This window comes from Heteronotia binoei, unplaced genomic scaffold (genome assembly GCF_032191835.1).
Source record: "Heteronotia binoei isolate CCM8104 ecotype False Entrance Well unplaced genomic scaffold, APGP_CSIRO_Hbin_v1 ptg000098l, whole genome shotgun sequence".
Lineage (NCBI taxonomy): Eukaryota > Metazoa > Chordata > Lepidosauria > Squamata > Gekkonidae > Heteronotia > Heteronotia binoei.
Window position 1 is genome coordinate 101,893 of NW_026799993.1, and position 23,499 is coordinate 125,391.

At 44.0% G+C, this 23,499-nt stretch overlaps 1 protein-coding gene across 1 annotated transcript in view; it reads left to right on the plus strand.

Moving 5' to 3' along the window:
• Window positions 1-23,499, plus strand: part of LOC132590513 (eosinophil peroxidase-like) — a 79,188-nt gene that overhangs the window by 53,816 nt on the left and 1,873 nt on the right. The window contains exons 8-16 of the mRNA XM_060263422.1: window positions 3-363; window positions 3,411-3,571; window positions 6,860-7,118; window positions 8,969-9,139; window positions 9,255-9,492; window positions 12,257-12,468; window positions 14,125-14,289; window positions 15,920-16,051; window positions 18,510-18,606. Coding sequence (XP_060119405.1) covers window positions 3-363; window positions 3,411-3,571; window positions 6,860-7,118; window positions 8,969-9,139; window positions 9,255-9,492; window positions 12,257-12,468; window positions 14,125-14,289; window positions 15,920-16,051; window positions 18,510-18,606 — 1,796 coding nt within the window. The remainder of the gene's footprint in view (window positions 1-2; window positions 364-3,410; window positions 3,572-6,859; window positions 7,119-8,968; window positions 9,140-9,254; window positions 9,493-12,256; window positions 12,469-14,124; window positions 14,290-15,919; window positions 16,052-18,509; window positions 18,607-23,499) is intronic.

Here is a 23,499-nt window from a genome sequence, read left to right on the forward strand (position 1 = left end):
AGATCCCTGCAGGTGACTTGCGTCTGGGTGAGGGGGCGATGGAGTGCCTGCCTTTTATCCGCTCCTCTCCAGCTTGTGGCAGTGGTGAATCCAGCTTCCTTGTGGGACGGCTGCAGCCTCGAGAGCAACTGAACAGCCTTACTTCTTTTGTAGATGGCAGCATGATATATGGCAGCACAGCCTCGCTAGCTAGCAGACTCCGCAATCTCTCCCAGGAGCTGGGTCTGCTAGCTGTCAACCAGGAGTTCTCTGATGGCGGCCTTCCTCTTCTGCCTTTCGCTGAGAGGAAATTCCCAAACCCTTGTGCCTTGACACGAAACTCCTGTCTTGCCAATGTGTCTGACATCCCCTGCTTCATAGCAGGTAAGCAAGAGGTACCTCTGTTGTTGTTTTTGACATATCCACCTACTGGCTACTCCTTACAGGGTGGCCAGATGAAAGAGAAACAGGCCTCTTGGTCCTTCCATGGTTGTGGAGAAGAATGGGATTTGAGCAGGTCCAGTTTTCTCCAGCCTACTTGACAAGCTGCGCCTGCCAAAATTACCTCCTCAACACAATCGTGAAAACTGCAGGCATCTTCTCTTTTGCACCTGCATCTTAGGCTATACAAAATATAACTGTTTGTGCCAAGCAGCACTAAGGCATGGCATTTTACAGATGAATCTGTAGTGACTGTGCCTAAAATGGTTATAGGAAGTTTGTATTATTGATGCTGTAATAAGTACAGCAGCACCAACTGGTGGCCAGAACTGCTCCCTAGAATGGATCCTGCTTTGTCCACAGTGGAGCCCTGCTGGAGGATCTTCAACAGTGGATGTTAGGAAAACACTGTTTCAGTCCTGCTTAAAGTTACCAGTGGCCATGCAGTGCCCCCCCCCCCCCCAATTTGCTGTTAGGATTGCCAAGTCTGACTCAAGAAATATCTGGGGACTTTGGGGGTGGAGCCAGGAGACTTTGGGCGTGGAACCAGGAGCAAGAGTGGGACAAGCATGATTGAACTCCAAAGGGAGTTTTGGCCATCACATTGAAAGGGACCACACTCCTTTTAAAAGCCTTCCCTCCATTTGGAATAATGAAGGATAGGGGCACCTTCTTTTGGGGCTCATGTAATTGGAAACCCAGTCCAATCTTTTTGAAACTTGGGCAGTATTTTGAGGAGAGTCACCATATGCTATGCTGAAAATTTGGTGCCTCTACCTCAAAAAACAATCACCCCCCTACAAGCCCCAGATACCCACGGATCAATTTTCCATTATACCCTATGGCAGGGTTTCCCAAACTTTTCTTTCCCGTGGCTTGGATATTTTTACACTTCTCCATTGTGGCCCACTAAAAATTGGGGGTGGAGCCAGGAGACTTCAGGGGTGGAGCCGGGAGACAGGAATTATGTCATTTCCTGTGTTGTCAAGGACCAAGTGATGTCACTTCTGGGGCACACTGAACCAAAACTCCACTTTTTCCTGTGATGTCACTTCCAAGGCACTCCCCCAAACCTGCCTCTTCTTCTGAAGTAAATTTATTTTCAGAAAAATCTCTCTGAAACCCATACTGAACCAAAATGGGGGGAGAAAGTAGGTGGTCCTCACTTTCCACCCCCACACCTGCATGCACCTATCTGCGTGTGTGTTCTTCTCCAGCTTGCAAGCACTCCTAATGCCCATGTTCAATTACCTGCACCACGTACACACCGCTTCCTCAACAGCACTGGCCAGTGTATGCAGTTGGGAGTGCTGTTGCTATTGCCAACAGGAATGCCAGCACTGTGTACCACCCACACTGGACCCTGGCAGCTACCTCAAAATATGCTGACACATTTAGCAGGCCCTTCCTTCAGTTGCTACTAATGAGCCCTGCCTCAAGCTACAACCAAGCTTGCTTGGTTTCAAGAAAATCTTTCAGCAGCTATTTTTCATACTTTTGTTTGGTTGAAACACTGGGAAATTGCTGTGAAAGGTAGCAGAGAATTGTACTGCAAATAATGAATTAATTTCAAGTTATATGAAGTTCATACAAGCTTTTCTGCAGTTATCCCAAAAAGGATATTTATGAGGGCATTGCAGCTTTTTACTGGCTGTGTTTCCCATGCCTTTAAACATAACCTGTTGTGCAGATACTTAGCCAGTGAACTTCTTTCATCCTTTTTAATATCTATGGGAGGAACTTAATTTTGGTGTCAGACAGCTGTTAAAAGCAGGACCAGTAAAATGGTGCCAAGTTCATAGTACCATTATTTCCAGTGCTGTTGAGATATACCACAGTAATCTCCAATAATCTCTTTCTGTGCCACACCTCTCACTCTCACTCTTACCCACTCACACAGAAATCTCATAGAAGGCCAGCTGGTTATAACTTGGGGTGCCAACTTTTCATTGGCAGAGCTCCTATGTCTGCAACAACAGTATGATGAACAGAAAAGTTTCATCCAATAAAAATGGAAGGAAAGAAAGAAATAGAAAAAGAAAGAAAGAATGGAAAAGAATGAAATGGAAGGAAAGGGAGAAAAAGATATGGAAAGAAAGAACATAAACATAAGAGGAGCCATATTAGGTCAGCCCAGTGGAGTATCCAGTCCAAAATTCCCTCATACAATGCCCAAAAAGCACCAGAATGTCCACCAGTGGGGCCAGGGCACTATAAGCCCTCCCACTGTTGCTTCCCCCCCTCCCAGCACCAAGAATACAAAAAGAGCATCACTTGCAGGGAAAGAAAGAAAGGAAGGAAGGAAGGAAGGAAGGAAGGAAGGAAGGAAGGAAGGAAGGAAGGAAGGAAGGAAGGAAGGAAGGAAGGAAGGAAGGAAGAGCAAAGGGGGAAAAGCCTTCCTCACCCTCAGATGACCCCAGCCAGCAACAATTCTGCCCAGGGGTCATTTCGTAAAAAAAAATAGCTACTGGAATGCCCACTCCCTGCCCCTTCTGGCTGAAACACACACACACACACACACCATTTTTTGCCTCCCAGGCCTCCCAAGGAAATCTCCCCAAAAGAACATACTGTAAGGCCCATGAAAGCCCATACATTGAAGAACACTTCATGGGTCTAAAGTGCCAGTGGATGCCAGCTTTTCTCTCAAACACTGGAAGCGGGGGAGAAGGAAGGAGAGGCAGCCCAGCTACTCTCTGCACAACACAGAGATGGGGCGGGGCTAGCTTTGGCTTTTCTTGGGACCCAGTAGTAAGGCTTCCGTGGCCCGGTACCAGGTCACGACCCTGCAAATGAGAAACACTGCCCTATGGGAATCGGTCTCCATAGGGAATGCTGGAGTGCCCAGCAGACATCCCTCCCCCTCCCACACTTTCTGATGACTCTGAAACAAGGGGGAGGGCCTCCAAACCAAGGGATCCCCTGCCCCCGCCTCGGGATTGCCAGCCCTATTTGCTGTGTACATTGAAATAAAGTCTCTTTGTTTTCAGGAGATTCACGGTCCAATGAGCATTTAGGAATACAAGTTCTACACACAGCATTTCTGCGAGAGAGCAACAGAATCGCTGCCACTCTCCACCAGCTCAACCCTCAATGGAGTGGGGAGATTCTGTACCAGGAAACAAGAAAAATCATTGGTGCATACCTCCAGGTCAGAGCCTCAAGCATCTTTACAACACCAGTGGCCTTTCACAGAGGGCTGTACACGATGCTAAAGAGCTGATCCCCAATGTGGTACATGTGAGTGCCTTGAGTGTCCAGTGTGCTTCTACATGCCATTTTGTGGTGGTGCCGCCTTGTGTTCTGAAATTTTCTAAAGCGCTTACAGGCTCAACAAGGTTGTGGACCCTGCTGTTAAAGGTATGTCAGTTGTCTAAACAGAGTTGCCAATAGGCTTGGAGAAAAAATGTCCTGTCTCTTTAATAGAGACTTAATATGTGGAAATGGACAGTTGAACCTTTTAATGGCTTGGAGTTAAACAACAGTGACTGATATAACATTCCACTAAGCCTCTATTAAAGCAACAGGAATTTTTTTTTCCTTCCAGGCAGTTGGCAGCCCTACACACCAAATGACATCAATTCGTTTAGATCCCCACATCCATGTCTACTCATTTAGTAAATTCTAACACTACTATTTATTTATTACATGTGTATTCTGTCTTTCCATTCGTGTGTTCTAAGAGGCCAATAAAAATCAAAGCTGAATTGGTACCAAATAGCCACTGGTGTGTTGGTACTTCTCTCAGCTTCTGGCAGGTACTGATGTCAAATGGTTGTATAGGGCTGGCAAACAGAGAACTCTCCTGGAGCTAGGGTTGCCATGTTCCAGGCAGGGCCTGGAAATCTCCAGGAATTGCAACAGCTCTCCAGATTACAGAGATCAGTTCCTCTGCAGGTAATAGTTGCTTTGGGAAGCAGACGCTGTTCCATTATACCCCACCCTCTGCAGACTCTACTCCAAATCTCCAGGAATTTTCCAACCTGGAGCTGGTATCCCTACCTGGAACTGTCCCTGGCCACTGATGTTCTTTCTGCCACCTTATGATGCGATGAAGGAATGGGGAAACACTCAACGCTGTGATGTCAGGAGGACAAGAGTAAGTTCAACTGATGCATGGGAAGGAAGAGCTAAACAGGCCACTGGTGTTTTGAGAAGCAGTGTTACATACTTCATGTGAGTAAGGCTACCGACTCCAGCTTGGGAAATTCCTACAGATTACATAGCAATGCCTGGGAAGGGTGTAGTTTGGGGAGAGAAGGGTATATAATGCCGTAGAGTCTGTCCTCCAAAGCTGCAATTGCCTTGAGTGGAATGGATTTCTGTAGTCTGTAGATCAGGTGTAATTTTGGCAGAACTCCAGACCCCATCTGGAGGCTGGCAACACTAGGTGTGACATTTAAGAACATAAGAATATAAGAGAAGCCATGTTGAATCAGGCTAATGGCCCAACCAGTCCAACACTCTGTGTCACACAGCGGCCAAAAAACCCAGGTGCCATCAAGAGGTCCATCAGTGGGACCAGGACACTAGAAGCCCTCCCACTGTTGCCCCTCCCAAGCACCAAGAATACAGAGCAGGCCCGTAGCTACGAGGGGGCCTGTGGGGACACAGTCTCCCGACTTCTGGGTGAGGCCCCAACCAGTCCCCAGGGCCTCTGCCATAGCTCCGGGGGCTGCCACTGGCCCCATGAGCAATTTGGCCGTCCAGGGGCAGAAGCAGTTTAGTTTGGTCTTACTAAAAAAGAGAGTCAGGGCTTGCATTGTCCTCTCACTGCCCTGCCTTGGTACACAGAGCCTGTTGTTATCAGATAAGAGCTGGTAACACTGGAAACATTCACTCATGTTAACACACACAGGTATGTTTGTATAAAAGCCACTCTAATCTCAAGAGGCCTCTTGTGAAGATATGCAAGAACCACAAGCTAATGCCAGGATCAAAGTGCATCTGGCTAGGAAGTAGAAATGCTTGCAAAGAATTGAGCTCTCGCCTGGGACCAAAATTATCCTTTCTATAACCCTTTCTTAATGTGAGGGATAACAGAAATATTACCAACAATTTTTCCTATAATGAACACTTCAGTTTTACCAAATATGGCAGGCTCAAATTCAAATGTCACATGATTATCTCACCACATAAAAAAATGGGCATAACACATTTGTTGTTAGGCACATGCCTCATTTTTCCCAGTTGCAGCAAGAATTCTTACCCACCACTTAAGTATGTAGTTATATGGGTTAACCAGAGTGAATTTTCCATTCACTGGCTGAGATTCTAAACCTGGATTAAACCCTGGTTTAAGATATTGGTTAGCAGGAGGAGTAATTCCAGTTGCTTTGTGTGTCTGCATTTGTGTGTCATGGATAATTGGAATTAGTGTCTAACCACAATTGGTGTGATGAGGAAGACATGAGGTGTGTCCAAGAGCCAGCAAGCAGCAGGGTTCATCATGTCCATAAAGCATTACATTAAAAGTTTTTGTTTTGTCTTAAAAAATCAGAATCAAGTACTGTATTGTGATGCTGAAGCCTCTGATGCTGACTGGCTGAGCCAGTATGATAAAGCATCTGTTCAAGGAGAGGACAAGTACACAGGATTAAAATGTTCAGAATATTTGCAATCCAGTTGGTTTTAGTAAATTAGTTTGGTTGGGTGAGTTTGGGGAAAGGGAAAGTTGCCAGTCTGTCTGGGTTTAAAGTATCACCCAATCCTTAGAAGAAGAAATCGTTTTATGGAACAGGTGAGACCCAAAAAGAGATACATGGAGGTATGGAAACTACAAGGCCGATAGATCAGCATAAGAGAGATGAAAAAAAGATGCAGAATAACTGATATACTGGGAGGGTAAATAGAAACAGAAAACTAAGGTGAGAAGGAGATATGGGCAAAAATGGGACAAAAGAGTAACTTAATGAACTTATTGTTCATTTAAGAAATAGAAGTTTCTGAATGCAAAAATATACACCCTTATTTAATGCACAAGTTTCTAACAATTCATAGAAGCTAGGATGCTCACCGTCATGTGGTTTTGAGAGTGTTTTAGAAGGCTATGAGCTTTTCACAGAATTTATGCTTTTTTGGAAGTCCCATCTAAAAATCTGGTAGCTCCTACTAGTGAAGAAGGCTGGTTATGGCCCTGCACATAGCAGGCAGTAAAATTCTCCTTAGCACTTGAAAGGATGATGCTGATACAAGCTACCAGTTTATAAACTGTGACATTCATGCTTGGGGTACATCATTACTTGGCAAATGATCATCCTTAATTGCCCAGAGTGGTGAAGCATCTTTTCCTCCTCCCTTTCATACAGTGAAATCTCATCCTCATTTCCTCCTATATTTCTTTATTAAGGCATTGACTGGATTTAGAAAAAAATAAATTTCATAGGACATAAGATCATGTTAAGGCATGTGTTTTCCTCTTTCTGTTTGATCAATGTAGATTATAAACTGGAGGGATTATATCCCAAAGATCCTTGGCCCAGAAGCCACCAAGGCCTACCTGCCTCCATACTCTGGTTACAATGAGTCCGTTGACCCCAGTGTCTCCAATGTCTTTGCCACAGCTGCATTTCGTTTTGCGCACGTCACCATCAATCCTTTCCTTTCCCGTCTGGATGAAAACTATGAGGAGAATCCCCATCACCCCAGCATTTCTCTTCATCAGTCTTTCTTCTCCCCATGGAGGATCATTGAGGAAGGTACAGAAAAAGCACATGGAGGGATATCATTTCCTAGTTAACATCAAAGGATTTGTAGATGGATGCGCATACAGCAGTCTACACACACCGAGGCTTGTAGCAACCCACCAAGTAAACCAGTTGTGCTCTAAATGGTTGTGCACCTGAACCATTGGTTACATAGAAACTGTGGCATAGTGTAACAATTTTTCAAAAGTATGAATTCCAGAAAAGTGGGCTTTTTTGTCTGTTGCAGTAAAAACAACAAAGAGCTTCTGAAATATCTTAAAAGCTAACCAATTAACCAGGTAGTATCTCCAGGAAGCTGCTCTTGTGTTGGTGATTCTAAGTAGATGCAGTACAGTGAGCTAAGAAGACAGTGGGCATATGATTCCCAGCATGTTTGGGGAGGGACGGTGGCTCAGTGGTAGAGCATCTGCTTGGGAAGCAGAAGGTCCCAGGTTCAATCCCTGGCATCTCCAAAAAAGGGTCCAGGCAAATAGGTGTGAAAAACCTCAGCTTGAGACCCTGGAGAGCCGCTGCCAGTCTGAGAAGACAATACTGACCTTGATGGACCAAAGGTCTGATTCAGTATAAGGCAGTTTCATATGTTCATTAAAAATAGCTAAAGAACAATGTGTGCTGAAGGATAAATCCTGAATTACAGTGACACAAGATTCATGACTCTATGGAGAATGCCAAGATACTGTATGTCCCTGTGACGACATTCAGAAATGTGTAGAATGCGTGCTACTTGTGTGAGCCATTAGAATTTGCACAGATTCCATTTACAGGTGTGCTGTGAATTCTGTGAGTGGCTACAGTCAACTATTCATAAGTTACATGTTCTCATAGTGTACACTTCTGCTCAAGGATCTCTCCTGTATTACTCTAGTGTGGTTTCTACATACATTGTAAAGGTGATAGTCAAAAGCTTTAATAATAAAGTATCATCAAGGCATAACTGACTCCTGGCAACTCCTCCTGGGACTTTCAAGGCAAGAGATGAGCAGAGGTGGTTTACTACTGCCTTCCTCTGCATAGCAACAGCCCCAGTCTTCCTTGGTGGCCTTCCATTCACATACTAACCATTGCCAATCCTGTTTAGCTTCCAAGCACTGATCAGCTCAACCTAGTCTGGGCTATTCAGGCTGCTATAGGCTTTCTGAAAAGAGCTCATACTGCAGCCATGCTATAGTTCTTCCCTGCACCAGTTTGGTGCAGGGAAGAGCCAGTTTGGTGTAGTGGTTAAGTGTGCGGACTCTTATCTGGGAGAACTGGGTTTGATTCCCCACTCCTCCACTTGCACCTGCTAGCATGGCCTTGGGTCAGCCATAGCTCTGGCAGAGGTTGTCCTTGAAAGGGCAGCTGCTGTGAGAGCCCTCTCCAGCCCCACCCACCTCACAGGGTGTCTGTTGTGGGGGAGGAAGGTAAAGGAGATTGTGAGCCGCTCTGAGACTTTTCGGAGTGGAGGGCGGGATATAAATCCAATATCGTCTTCTTCTTCTTCACCAAAGCTGTCACTCCAAAGATAGCTGATGGCTGAAGGATCATTTGATCTGGGCCTTAAGTTCAAAGGGGGGGACCTCAAATGTAGACTTGTTTTTATGCACATCATGCATTATAATTTTTAATTTATGTTATGGCTAGGGGCCTCAAAAGCTGGAGGTGTCCTAGGCCTCTCTGAACTACTGAGAGGGCCTGATATGCACATGTATTTGATTTAGACTTGGGTATCTATACCAGGATACAAAATGTGTGAACACTGAAAAGTCATCCTTGCCCTACATCACAGAGTTTTGTTATAATGCAGGTCTATGCAGCTTTATTTTAACTGAGTTTGAAGTCCTCAATTTTATTCCCGGCCTTAGGAGGGATTGATCCTATCCTGAGAGGAGAGATATTCAGCTGTGCGAAGCTGCAGACACCCACTCAAATGATGCCAGAGGAGTTGACTGAGAAGCTGTTTCATCCCAAGAAGGCCCTGTCCCTTGACCTAGCTGCACTGAACCTGCAAAGAGGCCGGGACCATGGACTGCTAGGTATGTGATACTACTCAGAGGTGCCTGAGAGGGGATGGTATCAATGGCAGTGCGGACACCTCCCCTTAGAACGATAATACAACATTCAGATGTTATCTTCCGGTGCTACCTGCAGGTTACAACTCCTGGAGGAGATTCTGTGGTCTTCCAGAGGCTCACACTTTCTCTGACTTACAGCATATCCTCAACAGCAGCTACTTGGCTCACAAGCTACTCAAGCTGTATGGGACACCTGAGAACATTGATATTTGGATTGGTGCCATAGCAGAACCTCTCCTCCCTAATGCCCGAGTCGGAGAACTTCTTGCTTGCTTGCTGGGAAGGCAGTTCCAGGCCCTACGAGATGGGGACCGGTAAGGCCTAGCACAGCAGCAGTTAGTGACTTCCCTGTGGGCTGTATTCATGTATTTATCACAATTCCGCAGGGCCTGTAAGACATATCTGTTCAGGCAGGCTTTTAATAACTAAATGGAGGTACTTTTAACATCTGCGGGGGAGTACTATCTACCCCACAATATCATCGCAAATTAATTCAAAACAGACAGAATGCCATCGGCACTGTATTTAAACTGTTTTAATATTTTAATCTTTTAATGATGTTTTATTGTTAAGATGTGAATCTGTCATTGAATTGTGATGGTTGTTAGCTGCCCTGAGCCCATTTGGGGAGGGCGGGATACAAGTGCAATAAATAAATAAATAAATAAATAAATAAAAATATTGTTTATCTCTTTGTAATGCAAATACTGGTTATTTAAAAAGGTGCCCCATCACTGCAGAGGACAGCAAAAGTAAATCATTCCTCATGGCTAAAAACTTTTTAAAAGTGTACCCAAAAACCCATTAGAGAAACAAACCTACTATTTAAATACCTTATCACCATGTGGTAGAAAGAAACCTGCTAAAGGCTTATGGGCATTTCTGGATGCACACAAGAGGGAAGCAATTTAGTATACACATTGCTTTTCTTTTTATAGCGGAGCCAGCACCAGGAATATTTGATGTCCATAGTTCTAGGAATGCTTCTGAGGAGTTCATTTTAAAAGAAATAAATGGGATAACAACTTTTCAGGCCTTTCCGGGACTTAGTCAGGATTGCTTTTCTAAAGGTTCACAGTTTCAAGATCATTTAATAAGGCTTTTAGCTACTTTCAATTACCATGCACAGTGTTCATAGTCAGGATTGCTCAAGAGGGTTTCCCACCCCCTGTCCTGTCAATGTAGATTTATGTGTGAAGCGGGAATTCCTAAACTGTGTCAGTGTTGAAGGGTAGCAACTAGGGTTGCCAAGTCCAATATAAGAAATATCTGGGGACTTTGGGGGTGGAGCCAGGAGACATTAGCGGTGGAGCCAAGATCAAGGCTGTGACAAGCATAATTGAACTCCAAAGGGAGTTCTGGCCATCACATTTAAAGGGACCGCAGACCTTTTCAATGCCTTCCTTCCATAGGAAATAATGAAAGATAGGGGCACCTTCTTTTGGGGCTCATAGAATTGGACCCCCTGGTCCAATCGTTTTGAAACTTGGGGGATATTTTGGGGAGAGGCACTAGATGCTGTGCTGAAAATTTGGTGCCTCTACCTTAAAAACAGCCCCCCCCCGAGCCCCAGATACCCACGAATCAATTCTCCATTATTTTCTATGGGAATAAATCTCCATAGGGAATAATAGAGTTCCCAGCAGACATTTCCCTCCCCTCCCCCTGCTTTCTGATGACCCTGAAGCAGGGGGAGGGCCTCCAAACCGGGGGATCCCCTGCCCCCACCTGGGGATTGGCAACCCTAGTAGCAACACAGCTAGGGATGATGTTTATTGTGAATAAATTAATGTTGAGTTCAAATGGGCAATTAACATTAACTTCAAAGGATGTGTCTTGTATAGAGCAGCCTTAGTGGGTTAGTGGCCTTGCATGTGGAGCAGTGGGGCAGAACATGCTGGCATGTATTAAACACACTGCTTGTTTCACAGGGAAATAATAGGCATTGTTTTTGCTGTTTATTTTATTCTGCTCCACAGGTGTGCATGGTCCTTCAAAGTGAGTCAAATTCCCAAAATAGTTCGAGTGCAGTTGAGGGAAGGAAGGGGGAGAGAGAATAGAGAAGTAAAGGATGAATGTGAGAATATGCATACCATTCTCTGTGAGAGACTGAAAACAAATCAGCCAATATCATAATGCCCCTATATAACTCTATCGTGCAGCCTCATTTTGAATACTGTTACAGTATTACTGTATAGCAGGGGTGGCCAACATTAGCTCTCCAGATGTTTTTTTGCCTACAACTCCCATCAAACCCAGCCAGCATGGCCAATGGCTGGGGCTGATGGGAATTGTGGGCAAAAAACGTCTGGAGAGCTACCATTGGCCACCCCTGCTGTATAGAATTATGACCACCACACCTCAAAAACGATATTATAGCATTGGGAAAAGTGCAGAAAAGGACAACTAAAATAATTAAGGGGATGGAACACCTTCCCTATGAAGGAAGGTTAAAGAGGTTAGGCAGGGCTTTTTTTTCTCGAAAAAGAGGAGCTGGAACTCTCAAGAGAAAAAGGAAGGAGAAACACATTGGTGCCCCTATCGATGAACTTTTAAATGTTTTTTTGAGAATTGCAAGCCATGCCATAAAAAGGATCATGCAGGCCTCATCAGTGCAAACTATGCTTCCCAGTTTCAAAGTGTGGGGAGGTCTCTTGTGGGTATTTGTGGGTGGATGCACTCACACACTTGAAGTCATGGTGACCTCTGGTGACTGACCTCTTCTGGAGGATATTCAGGGAGGTGGCTGAATAAAGCCTGCCCCCTGTTCTCCTGACTGCTGATATTTCAAGGAAGTCTCCCATTCAAGTACTTGCCAGAGTTGACCCTGCTTAGCTTCTGAAATTTGATGAGATTAAGCTTGCCTCAGCTATTCAGGTCAGGGCTTTAAGACTTGTTTTGATTCTGCTTTAGTGTAGCAGTGCTAAGGTGATGGTGCAGAAATCTACCACAAATGTAACGAATATATTTACTTCATTCATAGCTCTCCTTTCTCACTTAAACTCCCTGAGATAAATAAATTGGCCACATGTAGTGATGAAAGGGTTCTAGCTTTCCAGTATTGCTTATATTTTGCAGATTCTGGTGGGAGAATGAAGAGGTGTTCACTCCTCGCCAAAGAGAAGAGTTGGCAAAGGTAACCTTGTTCCAAATCTTCTGCCAGAATACACACCTCAGCCACCTCCCAGCAGATGTCTTTTCAAGCAGTCATTTTCCAGATGACCTTGTATCCTGCAAAAGCCCCCAAATTTCAGGAGTGGACCTGGCAGCATGGAGAGAAGATCCAACAGGTAGAACCTGGTTTTATGGACAAAGGGTGTCCAGGAGGGGTCCTTACTTCATAGCCCTGTTCTCATCTACAAATTGTAGCAAGCCTTCTCTTCCCACCAGTCTGGTTCCCTGATCTCATTCATCCAGTTGTGGCTATGCTGGGTAAAGTGCAGCACAACTCTCTTGTACTTGTTTTATCTCCACAAGTGCTAGCAGAGTGTAAAGGAGTCAGGGTTGCATTCTCCCAAGTCTTCTTTCCATCAGAAGAAGGCCTCAGATAATGCCTGTGATGTTGCAGGAGCTTCTGGGGCAATCTCCCATTTCTTGGTAAGAAGAGGCTACCAAAGCAGCAACAAAGTCTACGATTCTCTTGAGCCCTTCTTTCTCCACTGTCATCCGACATTTTTCCCACTGGGAAATGGGAGAGGAATCTAGCTAGTTAGGGTGGGCATTCAGTTGGGTCCTGATCCTAGTTAGGGTGGGCATTCTGTTGGGTCCTGATCTTCAGCAAGTGCCTTACCATAGCATTTCCTGAGGAGGACCCCAAAACCAAAATGCCAGTTTATGAACTTGAGGAAAAAGCCAAGTTCTCATCTACAAATGTCTCAGGAACATTTGGGCTTATGCACAGATCTGTAGCTATGAGGGGGCTGGGGGGCTAGGACGCTCTATTAAAAAAACCCTTCTCTCTTTAGGGGCCCTCCACTGGAGGACCTCCAGGACCCGAGAAAAAGGGAGGGGGAGATGATCTTGATCTGCTCCTTTCCCTTGGCTTTGGAGGCGGCTGGCAACCCTTCAGCAGGAGAGGACACAGAGGAGGAGATGGCAGAGGGGGAGGAAGTCCTCTTCGACTTAGCTGACGTTCTTTGGGAGGTGCTGGGTGGGGAAGAGGACACAGGCAGGTCAGGAGAGCTGACTGACCCCTGAACAATGCCCGTCCCCATTCTGTTTCAACCCCCCGGAGCTGCTGCGGCTGTTGCTTCCCTCCCAGCAGCACATTTTGTGCTCGGGTCCCTGTGGCAGTCTGCCCTGGGCATACTCCAGTGCTGCCATCTACTCACTGGCAACTGTACTGGGAAAGCCCAGGCTGCAGGCAGGCAAGCAGACAGGCAGCAGAGAGAGAGAGAGAGAGAGAGAGAGACAGTGTGAGAATGAGAGAGCGACAGCGAGGGGGAGGACGGCAGCAAGAGAGAGAGTGTGACAGGGAGGAGGGAGCGTGAGAAAGTGGCAGCGAGAGAGAAAGCGGGAGAGTGACGGCGATGGGGAAAGAGAGAGAGTGCAAGAGAGAGCTGGCCACTGGATGGAAGAAGCCCCCCCCCCCCGCCATTTTTTGTTTCTCCCAGGCCCCTCCACTCAAAATTTTCTGGCTACAGGGCTGCTTGTGCAGGAGTTTGAGGAGGTTATCTTTTATGCACTTTTATGCAACTTTTTTTTTTAAAGGTTTTACCTATGCACAGAGAGAGGCAACTGTTTTGCGTTCTGCTTCATACAGTTATCTCAGTGCGTGCAGACTGACTTCTTGTGCAGATGTCATCATCTTATTTTTTTTCTTTTAACACTTCCCTGTTGTTTTGGAAAATATGGTGCATGAAACCTATTCCTGAGAAATACAGTGTAGCCTTCAAAAATTATCCACCTCCTGGTAAAGTCCTTTGTGTATTCTTTGATTGCCACAGATATACTATGTGGTCCAGTCCCAATGGTCAAAGGTGCCTATTTTGTACGCTGCAAATCACTGGTGTTCTTTGAATGCCAGAAAGGTTATACACTGAAGGGTCCTTCCTCTATTGCCTGCAATGCTGAGGAAAGAGAATGGAGCACCAACTTGCCTGTTTGCCAAGGTGAGACCTACCTAGAAACAGTAACTAACTTGTAACCTGGGGACAATCTGTGAAATATTTGACACTTTTAAAGACCTTTTGAACCTCTCACTCTCACTTCTTGCCATGTTATAACTACTGTTTCTGCCCCTGTCCTGTCAATGCTTTTCTGGTCTCCACATCTTGACCGCAATTCATGTGTTCAGTATATTAAGAGCATTTGTTGTTGTTTTAAATATTTCATAAAAGAACTTCCTCAGTGTTGTTGACATGTGTCTAACAGCAATTTTGCAAGACTTTTTTAAGTAAAAGGATTTGAGTCTTTAACATTCATGGATAGTATGTGGGTCATTTCATTGTTTATATCAGCGATCACTCACTATCAATCACAGTGTGTTGTTGGCCAAGATTGTAAGATACTCTTGAGGAATACTTGCATGCAAACGGAGAGCAGCAGAAAAATTCATACCACTCTGTGGCATTCTCTCCCCTCTCCACAGGCTCCCAAGAGGCTCCAATTCCCTTCTTTAATATCAGGCTGGTCCTCAATCCTAGGCTTAATTTTGACCATTGTCTTTTTGACCATTGCCTTTGGCACTGCTGAGGGGAGGAAGGCAGAATCATCCTAGACACACACTTGAGACAAATCTACCTTACTCACCTGTCTCCTGCCCCACATTCTAGTAACCCTAAGGACTTTGTCCTGCCCTAGCACATATACTGAGACATGGATACTAGTTTATTTTGTATATTTGGATTCTCATACTTCCGTGGTTCCTGTAATTTTTGCCAGCACATATACTGACATGTGTTGCCGTCACTCTTACGGAGGTGAAGGAAAGGGGAAGGAACTATTAGGGCTGAAATCAGGGGGATAAGAAATCCAGTAAGGAGTCACCCTGGCAGATTTTGCTGATGAGATTGTGAAGATAAAGTGGAGTACAAATATTTTAATATTATCCAGCTGCTTCACAGCATCTGCCTTGACTGTTCTGTATTTTCCCTAAGTCTTAGTTATTTTGTAAAGGAACAAATTTGTTAGACCTCTTTCATTCATCTGTCTTTGTACCAGTTTTTAAAAGGGTGGTAGAAAAGCAATGCCAGCTTGGGAACTATGAAAGCTTGTTTCTTTTCCCTCCTCCATTTCTGCCTCCTCCAGTCTTGCTGCCTTTCTTTTTTATTGGTGGGTATAATATAGTTTGAGCAGACTTTGGAGGATGGTGGAAGACAGGAGGGCCCGGCGTGACTTGGTCCATGGGGTCGCAAAGAGTCGGACTTGACTGTGCGACTGAACAACAACATAATGTAGTGGGTTCCACGCAATGATGAGGCAAGGTAGTAGTGAACGTAGCTCTTTATTTAGTACATACTAACTCCTGGGCCAACAGAGCCAACTATATATACATTCCAGGTTCCTGCACTAGTGTCCTATTGGACCTTTCAAACCAGCAGAGGCCCCGTGATTGCAGCAGGGTAGCGGGGATTTGGATCCTACTGCCCATAGTTCCCAAGTCCCCAAGCTCGGTCTTACAGGCTCCAATGAGCCAGGCAAGAACTCCATATAATAGACACGTTACCGATCACATATATAACAGTGGGCGATGCTCTAACAGTTCTTTTCTTTTTCTCTGCCATCCCCAATGTCATTTAGACATCAATGAATGTGAGCCCAGCCGGATGAATCCATGCCCCTCCTCACTGATATGTGTGAACACACCAGGGGGCTTCAAATGTGCCTGTGAGGGTTCCCTGACTCTGTCTCAAGATGGCACCACCTGCCTCAGTAAGTTTGAGATCAAGTGGGAGGTGGGTGGAGGGATGTAAGCTGGAAGTTTTGCAAATGATGGGCTGCAGGGTAAACAATGACCTAATTTCTCCCCTGTCCGCCTGAGGGGTTCCCGATAGAAGGGACTGAGGTGTCTCAGTGTAAAACAAATAACAATGAGTCTATGCTGCCTTGAAAAGCTGACTAATTCACTGTGACATAAGCTTTCATGAGCCAGAGGCAACTTCAATAGATGCATAAGTGGGTTAGAGTATCTCATTCAAGTGTTTCCTCCTCCAGCTTCTCCTGTGTGGCAGAACATGCAATGTCACTTTTTCACAGGACTAGAATATATTATACCAAGTGGGCCCCCATGCAAGAGGGGGTTTCCCCTCCCACATCATCTGCCTCTTTGAACTTTCCTGTCATCTTCTAACTGGCCAGACTGCAGGGGAGCTTGGGGACAGGGAGAGAATTCTCCTTATTCTTCTCCAGGGCTTTTAAAAATTATTATTATCCAGCAGGAACTCATTTGCATATTAGGCCACACACCCTGATGCCAAGCCAAGCATTCCTGTTCAAAAAAAAGCCCTGCTTCTTACACCCTCCCCACCACCTCCAGCACTGATCACTGCAGTCTGGTTCATTAGAAATGTGGGAGTTTTAAAAGGATAACCATGACAGCAACTGCAGAGGTATGTGAGTGGGCGAGGTAGCTCCTTCTCACCCCCTCCTGTAGTTACCAGCTAACCTACCCTTTTTAAAACTTTCCTGCTGGTTTCTGACTGGCCAGCCTAAGAGAAGAAGCAGTGCTGGAGCTTGGGAAGGGGAGTAAAGAATCAGGGCTGGATTAACAATTAGGCCAAGTAGGCACTGGCCTATGGGCCCCCATGCCTTTAGGGGCTCTGGGCCAGTTTCCCACCCCCCAGTTCCACCCCTGCTCGCAGCCCTCTCAGCCTGCATGTGCAGCCAGCAACTGAGCCACTCTTTGCCAGATTTGTTTAGTGAGGCTGCTGCTGGCGTCATTGCCAAGTTTGCCTCTCTCTGCCTCTCCCTCACAGCTTCGTCAAAGGAGTTTTTGAGAAGGTGCCTGCAGACTGCAATGGGGACCATGGGTGGTGGAGTGGGCATTCTGACTCTGAGATAATTTGCAGGGGGCCCTTCAAGATTTTGACTGCCTAGGGGACTCCACAGGGTTTAATCCGGCACTGTAAAGAATCTTCCTTGTCCCCCCATCTTGCTGCTTCTCCTTAAAGTCTGGGCAGCAGTTAGAACAGGGTGGGGAGAGCCTTTAAAAGGACAGCTGAGACTTGCACTCATCTGTAGTTGCCGGCTTTGCTGTCTTTAAAAGCTTCCTAACAGACCAGACTGCACAGAGAAGGAACTCTGGAGATGGTGACTGGAAGACCGCCCCCCCCCCCACATTTTTTCTCCCCTGAGCAGCCTGGCCACTTAGAAGGCTGTGGGGAAAATTTAAAAGGGCAGCTGAGCCAGAGGCTATAGGGGCATGCAAGTGGGCAAGGAGGCTCCTTCTTACTCCAACCTTTATAGCTGCTGAACGACTCAGCTGTCCTTTGAAAACTTTCCTGCAGGCTTCTAACCACCCAGACTGTTCAGGGGAGAAGCAGCGCTGGCACTGAAGGGAGTAGGAAGGAGGATTCCTCTCCACACGTCTTTAGCTTTGCTGTTCCTCCTTCACTTCCCCTCCCCTGCTGCAACAGTGCTGCATCTGAGAGGGTTTTAACTCCTTTCTGATGCAGAGGGTTAAGATTTTTTTTGCAACCTGGGGGTGGGGATGGTCCCAGGTTTGAAGGAAAATATCTCTTCTCTTCATGTGGGCTCGATCAGCAGATATAAGTATCTGTATCCCATATGGCTCTCTTGCAGCAATTGTTATCCTATTTAGCTGTGACAGGGCCCAGTATTAAGGTTGTCTTTTAGAAGCAGGAAAGCAACTGGGTCTGTGGCAAATCTAAAAAGTCAGAGACCTTTTTAAAAAAAATCAACACGTTTTGTTGACAATGCTAGCGTAAAACCACTTTGGGGGCATTGCATGCTGACATGTTATGCAGAACTGTTTTGATAAAAACAGACATGCCATCCTGCTCCACTAATTCCTCTCTCGTGCTGAACACAGCAGGCCCACAGCTACAGTGGTCAGCAAAGGCCACCACTGCTGCTCCAGATCAGATGGGGGGGGGCACTAGTATCTCCTTGTGGGAGGAGGAGACAATCTACTTCCCTGGCAGAAACTGGTGGAAACTGCCTGCCAGTGAGGTGCACATGGGAGGGGGTGTCCCTTCCAGATATCCAACAAGGCCCCCCCCCCACCAGAATTCCAGCTCCGTCTTGGTAATACTGGTAATACTATAGTACAGGGGGTCCTTATTTTCTAGGCATCTATTTTTTTGCTGGAGTTACTACAGTCTGGACCTGTGCAATTGAATCCACACTAAAGTCTCTGTTTCTGTTCTAGAGGCTCAAGGTTCAACTGCCACTACAGTGGCTGTAGCAGCTGCTGCTATTGCTGGAGCAGTCTCTCTGATCACAGTAGTTGTGACGTTACACAGAAGGTATGTTTGAATTAACTGGCTGAAAGGTCTTCTCTCTTACATTCTTTCACATCTCCTGATTCTGTGGCTTTCCTTTGGAAATAAATGGATTTCACCCCAGCACTTGCACTCCCAGGCCCAGCACTCTTGGGTTTCATGCAAAGGCTTCATTCATATTCTTTCTCCTTGTGATTAAATACAGAGGCATGTGAAAAGGAAGTACAGATAACCCAGAATTCTTTCAACACTTCCTTAGAATGGTCCAAAACTGCTTCCAGATGGAAAGCAAATAATATTACTGCAGCCTATGAACTTCTATCCAACCGATCTGTTTACAGTCACATTGAACTCAGTGAAGGTTATTTTTTGTTAGAGTGTTCAACCAGGTTAGCCTTCAGAAACTTAAAGATCTGGGGAGGGGGGCCTCTCCATGTAGAATCCAGTCACTAACTGATGGTTTATAGTCTGCAAGCCTATGCCCACTTACTTTGAAGCAAGTCCACTTGAACTTACAGGGACTTATTCATCAGTGTTGTTGTTCAGTTGCACAGTCGAGTCTGATTCCTTGCAACCCCATGGACAAAGTCACGCCAGGCCCTCCTGTCTTCCACCATCCTCTGAAGTCTGCTCAAATTCGTGTTAGTTACATCAGTAACTCTGTCCAGCCATCTCATCTTTTGCCGTCCCCTTCTTCTGTTGTCTTCTGTCTTTCTCAGCATCAGGATCTTCTGCAGTGATCTTGGATCCCAGAAATGTGAAGTCTGTCACTACTTCTATGTCTTCCCCTTCTATTCGCCAAGGTGTGATGGGACTGGATGCCATGATCTTGATGTTGCATTTCAAGCCTACTTTTGTGCTCTCCTCTTTCACCCTCAGCAAGAAGTTCTTTAGGTCCTCTTCACTTTCTGCCATTAGAGTGGTGTCATCTGCATATCTGAGGTTGTTGATGTTTTTCCCAGCAATCTTAATTCCGGTTTGTGCTTCATCCAGGCCAGCATTCCACATGATGTACTCTGCATATAAATTAAATAAGCAGGGTGACAATATACATCCTTGTTGAACTCCTTTTCCAATTCTAAACCAATCAGTTGTTCCATATCCCGTTCTGACAGTTGCTTCTTGACCCTTATACAGGTTTCTCAGGAGACATGTGAGGTGACTGGTACTCCCATCTCTTTAAGGACTTGCCACAGTTTGTTGTGATCCACATAATCAAAGGCTTTAGCATAGTCAATGAAGCATAAATAGATGTTTTTCTGGTACCATGCTTTCTCCATAATCCAGCGAGTGTTGGCAATTTGATCTAGTTCCTCTACCTCTCTGAAACCCAGCTTGAACTTCTGGTAGTTCCTGATCTACATACTGCTGAAGCCTAGCTTGTAGGATTTTTAGCATGACCTTGCTGGCATGTGAAGTGAGTACAATGAACATTCCTTGGTTTGAACATTTCTTGGCATTACCCTTCTTTGGGATTGGAATATAAACTGACCTTTTCAAATCCTGTGGCCATTGTTGCATTTTCCAAATTTGATGACATAATATGTGCATCACTTTAACAGCATCGTCTTTTAGAACTTTGAATAGCTCAACTGGGATACCATCTCTCTGCTCACTTTGTTGTTAGTAATGCTTTCTTTTATTTGTAGATTTAAAACAATTTTATTTAGTAACATATGGTAACAATATCTATTTCTTGCATCATTAATAACTTCTTTTTATCTATCCCATATATTACTTTTTAAACACCCTTCCCCCCCGCCGGTGTTATTTACTTAGAATACTAATATTTAAAGGTACCCTTAACTAATAAAAACAAAAATTAATATCTTTCTTCCTTCTAATATTTAATCATTATCAAAAATTGTCCAATGTCCTTTTATTTTCCACTCTTTTTCTACATATCTTCTAAACTTTTTCCACTCCATCTTAAAAACTTCTAGATCATAGTCTCTTAAAATTCTTGTTAATTTGTCCATTTCACTCCGTGTCATAACTTTTACAATCCAATCCCATTTTTCTGGTATTTTTTCTTGTTTCCACAACTGCGCATACAGTGTCCTAGCAGCTGAAAGCGAGTACCAAATTATAGTTCCGTCTTCTTTTGGAAATTTTTCCATTTGTAATCCCAAGAGAAAAGACTCTGCAACTTTCTTAAACTCATATCACAAGATCCTAGAAATTTCTTGTTGAATCATCCGCCAGTACTTTTCAAAAGTAATTTATATAGTTTTGAAATTAATTTTTCATTATCTCCAAGCAGAACTTTTCCATTTCTGTTTGCTCTTTTCTTATTCCTTCAGTTTTAATATCCTTTTCCCACCAGGCTCTTTATTTGTTGCATTTGGAACCAGTCATATTTATTATTCAGCTCTTCAGCAGTTTTCAATTCTATTTTGCCACTTTGTATTTTTAATAGTTGATTATATGACAACCACTTTTCTTCACCTGTCTCAGCTGTTATTTTTATTACTTCTGCTGGCACTATCCATAACAGCTTTCTCTCATCCCCATATTTCTTATATTTCATCCACATATTTAACAAATTGTTTCTTATATAACGGTGAGAAAAAAAGCCGTCCATCTTTTCCCCCCCCCCATAATACATATAAGCGTGCAGCCAAATTTATTTCCATGACCTTCCAACGCTAAGAGTTTTTTGTTTAACAGCGTCACCCATTCTTTTATCCACACTAAACAAGCTGCTTCATGATACAATTTTAAATCTGGTAATGGAAATCCTCCCTCTTCTGCGTCTGTTAAAATTTTCATTTTGATCCTTGGTTTCTTTCCAACCCACACAAACTCTGAGATTTTCTTTTGCCATCTATTAAATTGTTTACTTTCTTTCACAATCAGAATAGTTTGAAACAAATATATTATTCTTGGCAGAATATTCATTTTAATTGCAGCTATTCTGCCCAGCAATGACAAATTAAGTTTATTCCATTTTATCATATCTTCATCCATTTTACGCCATAGCTTCTCATAATCGTTTTTAAACAAATCAATTTTTTTCATTCTTATCTCTACACCCAAATATTTTACCTTAGAGGTAACTTCACAACCCGTTAACTTCTGCAGCTTTTTTTTGTTTATTTACTTGCATATTTTTATATAGAAGTTTTGATTTTTCTTTATTAATATAAAGTCCCGCCAGTTCTCCATATTCTTGTATTTTAACTAACAACAAAGGTGTTACTTGTATGGGATTTTCATTTATAAACATTATGTCGTCTTTAAATGCTCTATATTTATAAATAAATTATCAAATGCTTTCTCTGCATCCGCAAAGAATAATGCAACTTCCTTTTCTGAATGTCTTTCATAATATTCTACAATATTTACAACAGTTCTAATATTGTCTCTTATTTGCCTTTTGGGGAGAAACCCCGCTTGATCCTCCTTTATAAAATTTATCAAATATTGTTTAAGCCGTTCTGCCAATATTCCCGTATATATTTTATAATCATTGTTTAATAGTGAAATTGGTCTATATTTTTTTATATTCGTGACGTCTCTATCGTCTTTTGGAATCAATGAAATAACAGCTTCCTTCCATGTATTTGCTATTTTCCCTTTTATTCTTATAATGTTCATCAATTTCTGAAGTTTCGGTATTAGTTCCTCTTTGAAGGTTGCATTTTCCAGATTTGTTGACATAATGTGTGCATCACTTTAACAGCATCATCTTTTAGGACTTTGACTAGCTCAACTGGGATACCGTCATCTCCGCACGCTTTGTTGTTAGTAATGCTTTTTAAGGCCCATTTGACTTTACACTCCAGGATGTCTGGCTCGAGGTCAGCGATTTCATTGTCATGGTTGTCAAGGACATTGAGATCCTTCTTGTATAATTCTTCTGTGTATTCTTGCCATCTCTTCCTAATCTCTTCTGCTTCCGTTAGGTCCCTACTGTTTTTGTCCTTTATCATGGCCATCTTTGCATGAAACGTTCCCTTGATTCTCCAATTTTCTTGAAGAGATCTCTTAAGAACATAAGAGAAGCCATGTTGGATCAGGCCAACGGCCCATCAAGTCCAACACTCTGTGTCACACAGTGGCAAAAAATTTTATACACACACATACACTGTGGCTAATAGCCACCGATGGACCTGTGCTCCATATTTCTATCTAAACCCCTCTCGAAGGTGGCCATACTTGTGGCTGCCACCACCTCCTGTGGCAGTGAATTCCACATGTTAATCACCCTTTGGGTGAAGAAGTACTTCCTTTTATCCGTTTTAACCTGTCTGCTCAGCAATTTCATCTTGTCCTTCTTGTCCTTCCCATTCTATTATTTCCCTCTATTGCTTTGCGTTGTTCCTTCAGGAAGGCCTCCTTATATCTCCTTGCTGTTCTCTGGAAATCTACATTCAGCTGAGTGAGTCTTTCCTTTTCACCTTTGCCTTTCACTTTCCTTCTTTCCTCGGCTATTTGTAAAGCCTCATCAGACAGCCACTTTTCTTTCTTGCATTTCTTTTTCTTGGGGATGGTGCTGATTGCTGCCTTCTGTACAATGTCACGAACCTCCGTCCATAGTTCTTCAGGCACTCTATCAACTCTAGTTCCTTAAACCTATTCTTCACCTCCACGGTATAGTCATAAGTGATGTGATCAAGGTCAAACCTGATGGCCTAATGGCTTCCCCAGTTTTCTTCAGTTTAAGCCTGAATTTTGCCATGATTAGCTCATGATCTGAGCTGCAGTCAGCTCCAGGTCTTGTAAGGAGCTTCTCCATCTTTGACTGCAGAGTATATAATCTATCTGATTTCTGTGTTGCCCATCATCAGTAAACATACGTAAAACAATATTGACTATGGAAACTGCAATATTTAGAAGACTGAAGAGAGAAATCAGAGCAATGTAAATATCTGCTGTCTACTATATAAATATCTGCTGTCTGCAAATGGAAAC